This window comes from Vitis riparia, chromosome 16 (assembly GCF_004353265.1).
Source record: "Vitis riparia cultivar Riparia Gloire de Montpellier isolate 1030 chromosome 16, EGFV_Vit.rip_1.0, whole genome shotgun sequence".
NCBI lineage: Eukaryota > Viridiplantae > Streptophyta > Magnoliopsida > Vitales > Vitaceae > Vitis > Vitis riparia.
The window spans coordinates 14715724-14730264 of NC_048446.1; the positions used below are offsets into that span (position 1 = coordinate 14715724).

A 14541-nucleotide genomic window follows, 5' to 3' on the forward strand; every position below is an offset into this window, starting at 1 on the left:
GCCATGGACGCAATGCCATGGTCTAATAGGGCACTAGACAGCAGCTGACTCGCACCCATGATGCCTACGCATAGCACAGGGGCGCAATGCCCTGTGCACCAAGAAGGATCACCCATGGGCACAATGTCATGGTTCGTTGCTATAGAGTTGGACCTAATAGTGGGAGCAAGCAACACGCCTAGGCCATGGGCACCTAGACATAGCATGGGCTCACATATCTGTGTGGGGAAAGCACACTGATGCACCAGACACTTGGTTAGTTGGTTGGTGCATGTTGCCTGGTTTAGAAGGCCTTGATCAATGGCACGTTGGTAGGCACCCGGTCACAAGAGGCACCTTATGGGGAAGAAGATAGCTTGTTAGGGGGGACTCTCCAACAGCTTGGTGAGAAAGGCTTGAGGAGATGCCAACTAACCAGTGTAGCTAGCTAGTGGCAGCTAGTTGGGACAGTAAGTGATCAAGTCAAGCAGTCAGCTATAATTGACTTGCAGTTGGCTGAGGTGCTGATGGCTGGTGCAAGTGGGTGGTTCACGAGCAGGCCACCATTTGGGTGGTGGGTGGTTATGCAAGGCAGTTATGGGCGGTTCTAGCCAGTTGCATAACACCAGATTGGCTCCAGGATTTGAATTTTGAAATTCAAATGTAAACTGCAAGGTAGGTCTTTTAAAAAGGCTCCTACATCCTTGAGAAAGAACAGAGTGAGAGATGAGAGATGATTCTCTAAATGCTTAAGGGGTGTGAGCATACTCTGACTCAGGGAAACAATTTTGTATCTTGTAGTGAGTTTACTACAAGTTGGGAAGGGTTCTTGTAATCACGTTTGTGTCCCTGTTACATTGTTGTTACTTTGCTTTTGCTGTGTTTTTCTAAAGGCTGGGAAGAAAGGTTGGCTAAGGAAGAGTCCTTAGCACCGCACACTCGTGAAAAATTTAAAGTGATATTTAGGGGTGTGACAATTTCCATCTACCAAGTATTAATTATAGTGCGTAGTAAGTGCATTGATTGACGCAATCGTTACGAGGGTGAAACTTCAGACTTCAAGACTCGTCAAAGCACAACAACCATTATGAACCGATAATCATTAACATTAAAGACTAAAATATTCAATTAAAGGCACAATTAAGGCATCGAAGAAAACATTACATTGGGCAAAGATAAATAGTCACTCTTAATCATAAGATAAGTATGTTGCCAATTTTTCTAAACAAAAATTATCTTGCTCAAGTCTTCCATCTTTGACTTAAGTTTCGAAAGAGTGTGCCTGAAAAATCCATCCAGATTCCTTTGTACAGGTTGGATCGTCATTTAAGCTTCAAGGCTAGTCAAACATCCTCTTTGTTAGCGTTGCACCAACAGTATTATTTGAAAATTGTTTTATAATTTAAATTTAATAATTAATTGTTTATTTTTTATTTATAAACTTTTTAAATAAAAAAGATATTATTTTATTTTATTCCATATATAAAAATAATTTTTATATATATATTAAGCAATACTTATTTTAGTATTATTTTATAATATATTAAATATAATTTCATGTTTCTTTTCTTATTAACTAAAAATTTATAATTTATTTAATCAAAATATTTTATTATGCAAATAAACAAATGAAATTTTCTAATGAAAAAAAATAAATTTATAATATATGAGATATTTGTATCTGATATCTCATTTATAAAAGGATATAAAAAAGAAGTTAAATAATATATCTTATCATTTATCTTATTATCGCATGGATATGATAAGTCCAAGATAATTCATCTCATCTCTTTACCGATGGATAAGATTTGTTATACAGTCCATTAAAATATAATTTAAATGCTACAAATTAATCTTTATAAATAAAATGATTTTCTTATATAATTTTTCTCTTACAATTGTCAATATTAGAATCCATTAAAAGCTTCCATGAATATCATGGAAAATATAATTGAAATTAAAATTAAGATAATAAACATTAAAAAAAAAATTGAATAAAAATAAATAAAGATAAATTAAAAGAATGATAATAATAAAAAACATTGGTTTTTGATAAAAATTGCATCATTTTCTCATTACCTACCCTCCTTTCAGTCTCTTATTCTTTTTCTTTTGATTTTCTTTTTAAATTTTATTCTTTCATGATTTTTGAAATTAAGAAAAATGATTAATGATAATGATATTTAGGAGCATTTTTGCTTCAAATTTAAATGTTTCTGATAGTTCTTATAAAAGTTATTTAAATGTTTTCTGATATTAATTTTTTTTTTTTTTTTTTTTTAGTTTTTTTCTAGATACTAAGACCTTGGTTGATAACCATTTTAAAAAATAGCTATGAAAAATAGTTTTGTAAAACAAATGTGTGTTTGAGATCATCAAATATTATGTCCTATTTTCTTTGTTTTTAAATATGTTTTAAAAAATAATTTTTACATATTGTTTTTTATTTTTTATCATTCTTATAATTATTTTTTAAAACAACATTTATAAAATAAGTGAATAATTAAAAACAATATATTTTAAGAACAAAAACTATTGTATATTTTTCTATTATCAAATATGTTTTCTTATATTTTGAATTCTAAAAAATAGAAAATTATTTTTGAAAATGTTAGCCCAAGGTTCTCCTAATCAAGTTTTGATGATAACAAATCATGGTTAAGTTACTAATTGGTTTAAATTATAAAGAATTTCAGGTATTTATTTGGAAATTCATCAAATAACCTAATGGATGTAAGATCAAGACCTTTGGAAGATCTTTAATCATAGGAAACATATGTAAGATGAAAGCATAGGTGTACTTAGGATTTATATATCATTTCATGCATCTTTGAAAAACTCAGTTTATTATTTAAAGTTACAATTCCGTTAAAACTCGAGTTTTATCAAATGATCCTTAGGAAAATCACTTCAAAATTGGCATATTAATTTACCTAAAGACCTTGCCTAAGTGTTAGAAGAGAAAAGAACAAAAAAAGATAGGTTTTCGGGCCAAAAATGGTGAATCGATCGAGGCAATGGTCAACCGGCTCAATCGGTCAGGGTATCGGTTGACCTTTCCCGATCGAGGTCCGATCGAAACACACTCTCTTTTCCAGTAGTCTTTCCTTCTCAATCGAGGTATTTTGCCTTCCCGGTTGACCTCCGGTTGAGGTCCCGTCGAGGGTAACAGTTACCTGCTAAACATTAAATGTTCCAACGGATAATGAACCGGTCGACCCCCAACTCAACCGGTTGAGTATGCTTTTTGATTTTCTTGGTTCCCGAGGTTAGAAACCTATAAATAAAGAGGTCCACTTCATTTATGAAAAAAAGAACACATGCATTTATTTGTCTACCCACTTATTCTTGCCTTAAAAGCTCTCATTATTTTCTTGGTGTATTAAATCTTCATTTGCATATCCTTTAGCGCAACTTTGTGATCCATCCTAGCCTTGAGTTGTATTTGAGCTTTTGTTGAGTTAGGTTGAGAGATTCATATCTGTTAATTGAGTGTTAAAGCCTTCAAGTGAGTTGAAACTTGAAGAGATTGTGTAAGAGCTCATTGGAGTCGAAATCTAAGTATAAAGGTTTAGAAGCTTGGTTGAAACTTCAAGTTAGTGGAACTCTCACTCTATTAGGAGCTTGAGGAGAGTGGACGTAGGCAAGGAAGTGTCGAACTACTATAAAATCTGAGTTGTATTTAAAAAGAATTCCCAAAAGAATTCTCTTTCTCTCTCTCTCTCTCTCTCTCTCTCCCCTCCCCCCTCTCTTGGGTGTTTTTCTGTTTTAAGATTAACTTTTATTTTCTCATAAAACAATTATCAAACAAATCTTAAAATTTTTATCATTCTTTATAATTATTCTTATAATTATTTTTTTAAACAACCTTTAGAAAATAATTAAAAACGACAACATATGTTTTCTTTTTTCTTTTTTAATTATTATTATTATCAAATATGTTTTTTATTTTTTATTTTTTATTCTAAAAATTAAAAACTATTTTTTAAAACAATTACCTAACAAACCCTAAGGGTATGTTTGACAACTATTTTCGAGAACAGTTTTTTATTCTTAAGCGTAAAAAAACCAAAAAAACACGTTTGACAATTAGGAATTGTTTTTTTTTTTAATTTTCTATTATTAATAATAGAAAACAGATTGTTTAAGAAAAAACATTTTTTTAGTTATTTTTCATTGTTTTCACTTGTCTTAAAAAATAATTATATAAGTATGTAAAATGATTAAAAATAAAGCATGGGATATAAAAATTATTAAAAATAAGGTAAAAACATTTAAGATTCTAAACAAATTTTTATTCTATGAAACATTATAGAACAAATTTTTAAAATTGTTCTAAAAAACCATTTTGCAAAATTTTGAAAACAATTATAAAAAAGGATTTAAATTTTTTTTTTTCAGTTACTTCTAAATAATAAAGTGTTCACTTATAATATTTTCAGAATAATTTTTTTTTTTCTTTTTTTATTTAGAAACAATTTAATTTGGAAATTGTTTTTTTTTTTCAATAATTAATTTTTTTTTTCTAATATTTTATTTAATAACTAATCATTTAGTTTTTCTCGAACTTATGATACGTTTGAAAAAAAGTTATTAAAATAAAATTCTGTCCATTTGAGAATAGTTGAATTCTCACGAATTTCATGATATATGTTGGCAATTCAATCCCATCCATGAGCAATAGATTTTAGCAAAGAGCTCATGATTCACCAATGCTTGAATCTTTTATTTTCAAAATTCCAATGTCATTCATCTATTTTTGTTCAGTAGTTTGTATTAACATATTTTCCATAGTAGCACAGATATATACCATAAGAAAGATACTTTTGCATTTCCCTTTTCATTTTCACATCGAAAGAGCAACTAAAAAATAAATAAAATGAAAAAGGGTTCTCAACCCATGAAATCTACGACCAGCCTCCACATCATCTCAAAGCTCATGAAAGACCACCAACCCAAAGAAGGTAGAAGTTGAGGTTAGCCTCAACACATCATTCAAGGGAGAACCTAAATGATGATCAGCAAGAAGCCTCATTTTCTTACTGACTAGGACCTTTAGTTTCCCCTTCAGACAAGGGTAATTTATGGTCACCATCCAGATTCCTTGAGCCCTGCATGGAGTTCAGAGAAGCCCAGCTGTCCCCATGGAAGGAAAAGGGATATGTGAGGTTCAGGCTTTTGGGATAGAATTCATAGTAGTTGGGATAGCAGCTTGTACAGGCTCAATTCTCTGCTTGTTTGGCTTTTGCTCCTGCTGGTGGCCTGGCAGAAGACTTCCCACCAGAACCTGTCATAATCGAAAATGGTTAGAGTCTAGAGAAGTATTTGGAGACATGGCCTTCTCTACATACTATTAACGAATGCGTAAAAACGGTTAAATATTACTACATGCAAGGTTTATCATGTTATTTCCAGTTGTAACAGCATATAATGGTTATAATTGTCATCTAATATTTGTTTAATATTCACCTTTTAATATTTAAGAATTAAAATATTATACTAGAAAGTATTTGACCTGAAAGAAAAAATTGTCAAAACAGTACTGATAAAAGCATTAGAATGGAAAATGATACACAGCGGCTAATCACTAGAGAAAAATGCTACCTGAACAGGGCCATCAACCCTAATAGACCACCAAGTCCTCCTCCCAGAACACGGCCATCTGGACCTGCCAAAGAGATGCTCATCCCCACCAGATCTCCTCTTTGTCCTCTGCTTTTGGTAGGCATACATGATCCAGACCAAGGAAGCATCTCAAAGTGACCCTGCAAGAACAACAGTATGTGAAGCTAGATCTTTTCTCTAAGTGATAAAGCCAGAAAATGTTAGAAGGGTAAAAGGTATTATCATACCATTAGTAGCCTACTTCAAAAGTTAGAATTCTATAACAATCCAAAATGGTGGTTCAAATATACATTTCCTTAACTTGCTTTCAAAAGCCCAAGGCTTAAGGAAAGTCTTTCGCCATTTATCTTCCCTAGATTATTTCTATCCTCCTGAAGATTCCCTGGGTGTAACTGAACAAAAATACTTTCGAAAATGGACACCCCCCACCCCACAACAAAATAAAAATCCCCAACATGCATACAACCTATACCAAAAGCAAATGTTAGTAAAAATGAAAGGAAAATGTATTTATGCACTATATAACACAGATGAATGATTGCTAACATTAATACGAGTATCAAACAGATATTAGGTGTTTGGAGCAGAAGACCCCACTAGATCAACCTACATATGAAGGTGAAAGCTTATTCTCTACTTTGAAATCTCAAGAAAAACCTCAAACGGTAGAATACAAACCTTTACCTGAGATACACTCAAGTGATGCAACTCAGTCAAAACCAGTTGTTTTGTCTCTTTCTTCTCCTCATTGAGAGATAATGACACTGAGTAGCGCATGTTGTTTCATGTTCAGCCATGTAAATAGTTGTGATTTGTATGGTGTCAATGCTTAATCAATCGCTAACTTACTAAACAAATGATTCAACATGGGTTACATCTTCACTATCTTTAAGTTACACTTCATATGCATCCATGCTTATTAAGCATATTGATTACCAGCAAACACAATCTAAGATGCAATGCATCCAGGGCCTCTGTGTATCGCATAGGTGCAAGTTGCACTTTGTTTCATGGTTTGGTATGAGTTTCAACTTTCAAGTGCAGGTATGCATCTGGACATCGGATAAAGCTGACTCCATACATTACAATATGGGAACCTGAGGTGAGTGGTCAGAAACTTTGGGTATCTGTGCTTAGACATGTTTAAACATTGCATACAACTACACAAGGATATCGAAACTTGTTCCTTTTCTGCATCACTAGATCTTTTTAGGGTAAATTTCACTTGCCTCGGGAATTTTTTATTTATTTATTTGATAGGTAAACCTCCCTTGGGATTTAAGCTAAACATACTTAAGTGGTGTTTTTTTTTACTTTTTGCTGAAAGCAACTTGCTTTCAGATTTTAGATTGTTTGTTTTTTTACTTTTTGTTGACTTATTACTTATTTCTTAAATTTTTTTGCTAAAGCCAAAATATATGGCTTTTTCTGAATGCTAAAAAGAACATGTTAGTTTTTCTTTATTTCTTAATACTTAATAGAAATAAAATATTAAAAACAAACAACTTAATTCTTTACACTATTAAACACTATTTAGTTTTGAGTTTTATTTAAAATTAAGTCAAAAAAACAAACATCACCTTAGCCACCATGAATTTGAAATTTCATTAAATATCTCCCTTAAAATAAAATAAAATAAAAATGAGAAGGGAAGGGAAGGTATTTGATGAAATTTCAAACTAATAGGGGGTAGGTGTATTTAATCCAAACCTCAAGAGAGGTGAATAATATTAACCCAATCTTTTCAGTGTTTGCTGGCCTATATGGCATGTTCTACTAAGACCCCAAAACACTTAATAAAAGAGCCCAAGAGAAGGCTGTTTTTGTATCCATAGTCACCATGTATATCCAGAAATAAAAGAACACTTGGTACAACAGCAGTGGCAATTGGGATTCAAATTTCAGATTCATCAGGAAAATAATGGGTATTTCTCAAATAAAATTCAATAATTAATTTGCAAGTGAGAGAAACAATTGAAGGAAAACAAAAGACTGATCACTCTTTAAGAAGTAGACAGAAACAATAAGAATTTTGAATATAACTTAAGAGAAGTATTAGCAATGAAAAACTGATGAGAAAATTCAGCTCTTGAATGCAAATAAAAAGGGGAGGAATAATTCAGTAATTTCAGGAATAACCGGCAGATTCTAAGTATGGGCAAAAGGCATTTCATTGTAACTCGCTAGAAAGAGAGAATTCTCTGAACAGCTACATGCTGAGTGGTAGAACACAAAATGTCTCTTACACACCTCAAATAAGGACCTTAGAGCAGGAACAAAGATGATTGCCCAAGTAAGGACTGACCTCGTTCAAGTATAAGGCACTAAAAGAATAAGGTGAAGCCCCAAAAAAAAATAAAAAATGTACCCTTAGGACTTGTGATTCAAGGATTAAAATATGGGCATTATGGAAGTATCAATGGGTGGATTTTACAGAAATATCGGGACAGGACTTGTGATTTAAGTATTAAAATATTGGGCATTACGGAAGTATCAATGGGTGGATTTTACGGAAATATCGGGAAATATTAGGAAACTTCAAGAAATAATAAAATAAGCTATATACACATATTGAAAATGTTTTGTTGAAGAAAATAATATTATATATATATGATATAATTTGTGACATTCAACAATAATATGTGGAATTTGGAAACACATTTAACATTAAAATAATGATATATCTAATATTCAAGATATAAAAGATATATGTATTTTTTTTCTTTAAAATTATTAATAATATGCATTTTTGTTTAAAATTATTTATATTTTTATTTACAATTTTATATTTCTCTTGCATTTAATTATTCTATAAAAGATATGGTGAAAGACTTAATAATAAGATTATTACTATGCTTTATATTTTTAAAAATTTGTTGGATAGAATTTAAAAATAAGAGAATGAAAAATAATTTGGGAGGACAAATAATATATTCTTTTTATGTAATAGACTCTAAAGGGCAAGGTAACCCAAGCAGTTAGGAGCCCTTCATTCCACGTTGGAGGCCTAGAATCAATTGCCAAGCCCTCCACCCTTTTAAAATTGTAAGGCATTGAAAAATCTGCAATTTTTGAATGAGGGATATTTCCATATTGTATCGGGGTCTACCAATACCTGATATATCTTTGATTTTTCACTGATTTTTGGCGATATTTTGGTCCAAGGATATGAAAATAAAAAATCTTTCACCTAGGTTTAAGTGCTTGTAGAAATAGAGATGTGGAGTTGCTAAAACTTTCATTACACAACAATGCACTACAAAGGCAACCACTCAAATACAAGTAAAGCACGGAAGTACAGAACTGAATGCAACAGAATAATAACTGAACACATCCATTAGTCCTTGAAAGACAAGATGCAGCTCATTTAGAAAAATCATTAGAAGAAAAGGAAAAGAGCAACACCTCATTGGTTAAAGTACCTACAGAAGAGTTAGGCTGACGAAGGTTAACATTCAAAATTGCACCATTTGCAGAAAGAATAAAAATAGCCCAGGATGATCTTCATAGTAACATCCTAAGGCAATAATCAGCAATACATCAATATAAAATTAATCAATAAATAAATTCTGAAAAAGTTGCAAATAAAAATCATCCTTAACAAATCATAAGCAAAAGAGCTTGCAAATGCATTTTGCGTTTTTATTCTTCTTTCCAATTATAAAATGGTCCATTCCTAACTCTGGAACTTTGAAAAGGATGAACAAGGATAAAAGACCCTTCATAAAAGAAAAACAACAACAACCAAAAAGAGAGAGAGAGAGAGAGAGAGAGAGAACCCATAAAACAATGAAACCCACCCCAGATAAAGCAATATCTCAGGAACTCGTGTAGAAAGAAAACTCCTCAACAAACTCCATAGGAGAGGAGGGCTCCCTCTTAGCAAAAGTATCTCATTTCTAGTTACCCATCCTCAACTACCATGGAAAGGAGCAATCCCAAAAAGGAAAAACAGAAGTTAGGAGAAACTTTTAGAAAATCTTATTGAGATTCCAAGGCTTTACAATCCTTTTTTTCCTATCTTCTCTTTCTTTTCTCACTTTTTATACTTTTTCCCCACTGTGATAATTTCAACTTCTTGTTCCACTCCTTGAATACATAGATGCAAAGCACTACCTCACGTTATTTATTGTAGATACCACTGTAGGTTATCCTACATTATCCACACTTGCATGAGTTATAATCATCTCTATAAATGATCAATAAAAGTGTGAATAGTTGCATGCAAGAGTATTTAATAGCTCATGAATTCATAATCTACTTCAAATATTGTTTCAATCATTTGCACTTCTACTTGTTATATGAAAGTAGCAATAAATTGGTTCAAATACAGTTAATGACAAATATTTTCCCACCGAAACAAAAGATCCATCTAAATCAAGATTGAAAAACTACCTGCTGGTTACCAGCCGAACTCAGAATAGCTCTTTGGCAAGCCACCAAAAATAGGTACACAAGCTCCAATCCCCCCTGAAAAAATGCACAATACAAATTAGTGACATAGCTAATTTTCCATGTCCAGTATTCTTTGCTGAATTTAAAAACAAGAATATTGACAAGGAAGCACAAAAGGAAAAAAGAACAATGAGTTGATCAAGGAATATGGAGTTACCAAAGGAAAAGCCCCATATCACCAAGCTCCATATATGCTGAAGTATGTATGGTAAGTTGGTGTCCAACTTCACACCCAAATATTTTCCTCAATCATGAAAATTTTCTTATTGCATGCTTCCACCAGAAGCCTCTTCGTCAGTTCATCTGGATATTTTCTTTGCTTTAGCATTACATCAAGAACTATATGAGCTTCATGCCATCGATGTTCTTCACATAAAATGCAAAGCAACCAGTTACAGTTATACCAGCAAGGTACATAGTCATGGGAAAGCATTTCTTCAAATATCTTGAAGGCATGAACACCCAAATGACCAGCACAAAGACATTTGAGTAGTTTCTCATAAGAAGACTTATTAGGGAAAAGCCCCCTTTTATGCATTGTATGTGACACTGACAATGCATCAAGTAGTCGCCCAGCCTTACAAAGACCTTTTATTAGAGCGTTGTATGTAATTCCATCTGGAGCTAAACCATCTGCATTCATCTTATTGAATAATCCTATTGCATGATCAATTTCACCAAATCTGGTATGCCCATTAATAAGAATAGTGAAAGTCACCTGATTGGGACATACACCCTCAGTTTGCATCAATTCAAAATGATTATATGCATCCTGGATCATATTCGCCCGACAAAACCCAGAAATAATCCCATTATAGAGATACAAATTTGGCATAAAGCTAGAGCCTTTAATTTTTTGCATCAGATTCAATGCAAAGTATTTTATTTTGCGGGGAGAACCACGAGGAAAGCTTAGATAATTTTCCCTTGGGATAACAAAGCTCTGATGGAGCAAATGGAGCAATATTTCTCTTACCCTTGCAGACCCACTCTTTACATGGTACCATCTTCTTCTGACAGGGGTGATATTTCTGGAAACACCACTGACCAATGCAATACATGTTATCATATCACATTCAATCTGGTTTCTATCCATCAAATCAACTAATCTAAAGGCAAATTCAAGCTCTCCCTTCCGCAAGAACTGATTGATTAGAGAGGTGTAAAGCACTGTATTTGGCACAAATCCATCCTTCAACATATCACTGAGGTATGAGCATCCCTTGTCTATCATGTTTTCCTTCACTAATCCACTTATAACAGCAGTATAAGAATGCGAACTTGGCTGAAAGCCATGCTCTATCATTTTATCAAACAACTGCCTAGCTTCAATAGCTCTACGATTCTTGGAGTAGCCACTGATCATTGTGACATAGATAATAGCATCAGGATCCACACCAGCCTCAAGCATCATCTTAAACACATTTTCTGCTTCCAAAATTCTTTTTCTTCTGCTTAGACAACCGATGATGGAATCATAAATAGCAACACTAGGCTTCAGTCCCCTCTCATTCATCTGATCCAAAAGACCAAATGCAGAGGCCAAGTCCCCATGATTACAGTGTTCATGTACCATAATTAAATAAGTTGCAAGATCAGGAACAATGCCATTCTCTTGCATTAGATCAATTAGGGACTTGGCATCCTCAACAAGCCTCTCCTGGAAAAGACACTTGATCAAGGAGTTGTAAGTGGAAAGCAAAGGCCTGCATCCAAGACTTACCATTTTGTCCATGAAAAGCAAAGCAGCATCGGTTTTACCTGCTGCACATAAGGCACTGATAAAAATACCAAATGCTACATCAGCTAAAGCAAAGTTCCTTCTCACAATTTCCCCAAGCAGGCACTCAATTTCTTGCTCCACATCCTGGGTAGGACTATGAGTAGCAGAGGTTGAGAGCAAACACAAATCCAAATTACATCCATTCTTGGCAATTGCCTGCAATATCTTGAGAGCAAGATGAAGCTCATGCCCTTTTGGTTGCTTCTGCATAAGGGTAAAAAATAGTACATGATCAGGAACAACACCACTGTCCAGCATCTTTTTGTACAATTCTTCTACTTCCACTAACCTGTTCTCTTTATAAAGTGCAGTAATTAAGACAGTATAACTGTGGGCACTAGGAGTCAAATTGAAACTACTCATGTTATTTAAAAGTGTCAGAGCACAATCCACTTTTCCTTCTTCACAATACCTCCTAATCATAATGTGATAAGTTACAACATTGGGTTGCAGTCCCAACTCTGACATCTGGTTGTGCAATATCCATCCTTTATCAAATAATCCAAGTTTTACAAACCCATGAATCAAAGTGTTGTAAGTATAAGTATCTGGGTCACAACCCATCTTCAGCATTCTCAAAAAAACCCGCATCGCTGTTCTCATTTTCTTGCCCCTGCAGTATCCATGAATGAGTGAAGTGTACATCATCTTATCTATAAAGTGCCCCTCGGACTCCATTTCTCCCACAAGCAATTCGGCCTCCTCCACCCTCTCTTGTCTACAGAGACCATAAAATAAAGTTTTGTACAAATGAATGGTAGCTGGCAACCCAGTTCTTTCACGCATTGTATCAAACATGTAGAATGCTTCATCTAAGTGCCCCTTGTCACACAACCCGTCAATCAACCTATTGAAACACCAAAGACCCATAAGTATTCCAACATCATTGATTCTAACAAAGTAGTCAAACGCCTCCAAGACTCTTTCTCGGGCGCAGAGCTCCCTAAGCATTGCATTACACGCAGGTTTACAAGGAAAAGAATCGACTTCAAATAGTCTATCAAAATGAGCCATGGCTTCCTCCAATTTCCCTAAATTACAGTAACAGATCACCATAGAATTCAACGTTTCCGAGTCAGGGATGATACCTCTTGCTATAACATAATCACGATACACCGCTTCCGCAAAACGGTGTTCACCCGAACCCACGAGTTTCCTCATAAGCACACCATACCCACAGGAGTCAAGCTCCAACCCTCGTGCTGCGGCAAACTCAACGGCTAAAATTGCATCTGAAACAGACGGAGACTGCTTGATCATTCTCCGAACCACTTGCTGACCCAACGACAGTACCCCGCGGCGAATGAGGCGGTCAGTTAGGGTAAAGCAAAGTTTGTTATGATGTTCGGTGGTGGGGGCTGAAGATGGCGGTGGGTCTAGTGCGGGAGAACAAGTTGCAAGATTTTTTTTGGGTGTGAAGAAGAGGCGGCGCGGCTTCAGCCCCTTCTTCAACATGGCTTGCGGATCGTTCAGAGATGGGTTTAGATGGGTCGACAGGCAGAGACTCTCATTGTTGGGGAGAGACCAAAGTGGGAAAATTATGGACCAGATGGAAAAATGAGGGAAAATCTTGGGATTGGAGAAGACCAAGTGAATGAAATAAGGAATTATAGAGTAAGCAAATTAAACAAAAATGTAGAGGGAGATGGTATTTGAGGTGGCGACGCAGAGACGACGGCGGTGGCGGTGGCAGGAAGCTTATGGTTAATGGACATGAGGTACATGAGACTGGTGGCGGGGAGGATGAACCGGTCCCTTCACCGTGCCATGTTTCAAAATCCTTCCGGTTCATGAAAGATGTCTGATTGACCTAAAGTTTCTGAATTATATTGAACAAAAATACTCTCTAACTTTATCACGATACCAATAAAAAGAAAATTTTAAATAAATATATTTAAAAAATAAATAAATATTCTATTCTAATATTTATTTATACACGTATTTCTTTCTTTTTTTTTTTCATTTTTTTTTTCTTTTCATCTGGGTATTCTCTTTCATGATTGAACTAATTGATTAGAAATTTAATTTAGAAATATAATTTTGTTTTTATAAATACTAAAAAAATATTCTTAAGGATTGTTGTCAAAAATTATTTTTGGTAAAAGAAATTATATTTCAACTCCCATAAACCTAATTCTCCCCCTTTTTTTTTCTTTTCTTTTTTTCCTTCATATGATATATGATATAAGAATCTCAAGTTGAGATATGTAAATTATGCTATAAAACAAAAAATATATATATTTTTAATTAGAAAAAAAAGAGAAAAAAGTCAGTTTTGATTCACTAATTTAAAAATATTCAAAAAAAATAACTTCAAATTTTATAAATTATATTTATCTTTATCTATTTAAGAATATTTTAAAATATATGCATTTTTCGTAAGTTTAATAATTATTTTTTGGAATGACTCTTTTACTTGTCAAGTTGATTTGAGATCAAATAAATAAGAAATTTTAAAATTAAAACTGAAAAAACTTTAAAGCCAAAAATATAAAAATAAAATATTAACTTTCATTTTGCTAAAGCATACTACTACAAAATATACATATTGAGAAAAAGTTGGAAATATGATGAAAGTCAATATTTTTTAAAAAAATTAAGGTTTTTGGTTTTAATTATATTTAATTTTTAGTTTTTTTTGTTTTAATTGTATTTAATTTTTAAGTATTTTAGTTTTAATTATTTTTTTAATTTTTTAA

General features: G+C 33.2%; 1 protein-coding gene across 1 annotated transcript; it reads right to left on the reverse strand.

Moving 5' to 3' along the window:
- Window positions 1–4786: 4786 nt before the first annotated feature.
- LOC117934025 (pentatricopeptide repeat-containing protein At5g62370) lies at window positions 4787–13620 on the reverse strand. The gene is made up of 4 exons (XM_034855620.1): window positions 10217–13620; window positions 10000–10074; window positions 5584–5744; window positions 4787–5266 (listed from the first exon to the last, which is right to left on the reverse strand). Exon 1 carries the CDS (start codon window positions 13295–13297, stop codon window positions 10286–10288), a length of 3012 nt encoding a protein of 1003 aa, XP_034711511.1. The 5' UTR covers window positions 13298–13620; the 3' UTR covers window positions 4787–5266; window positions 5584–5744; window positions 10000–10074; window positions 10217–10285.
- Window positions 13621–14541: the final 921 nt, after the last annotated feature.

Coding starts and splice junctions, on each gene's coding strand:
- LOC117934025 (XM_034855620.1), bottom strand. CDS start 13,297: ATGTTGAAGAAGGGGCTGAAGCCGCGCCGCCTCTTCTTCACACCCAAA.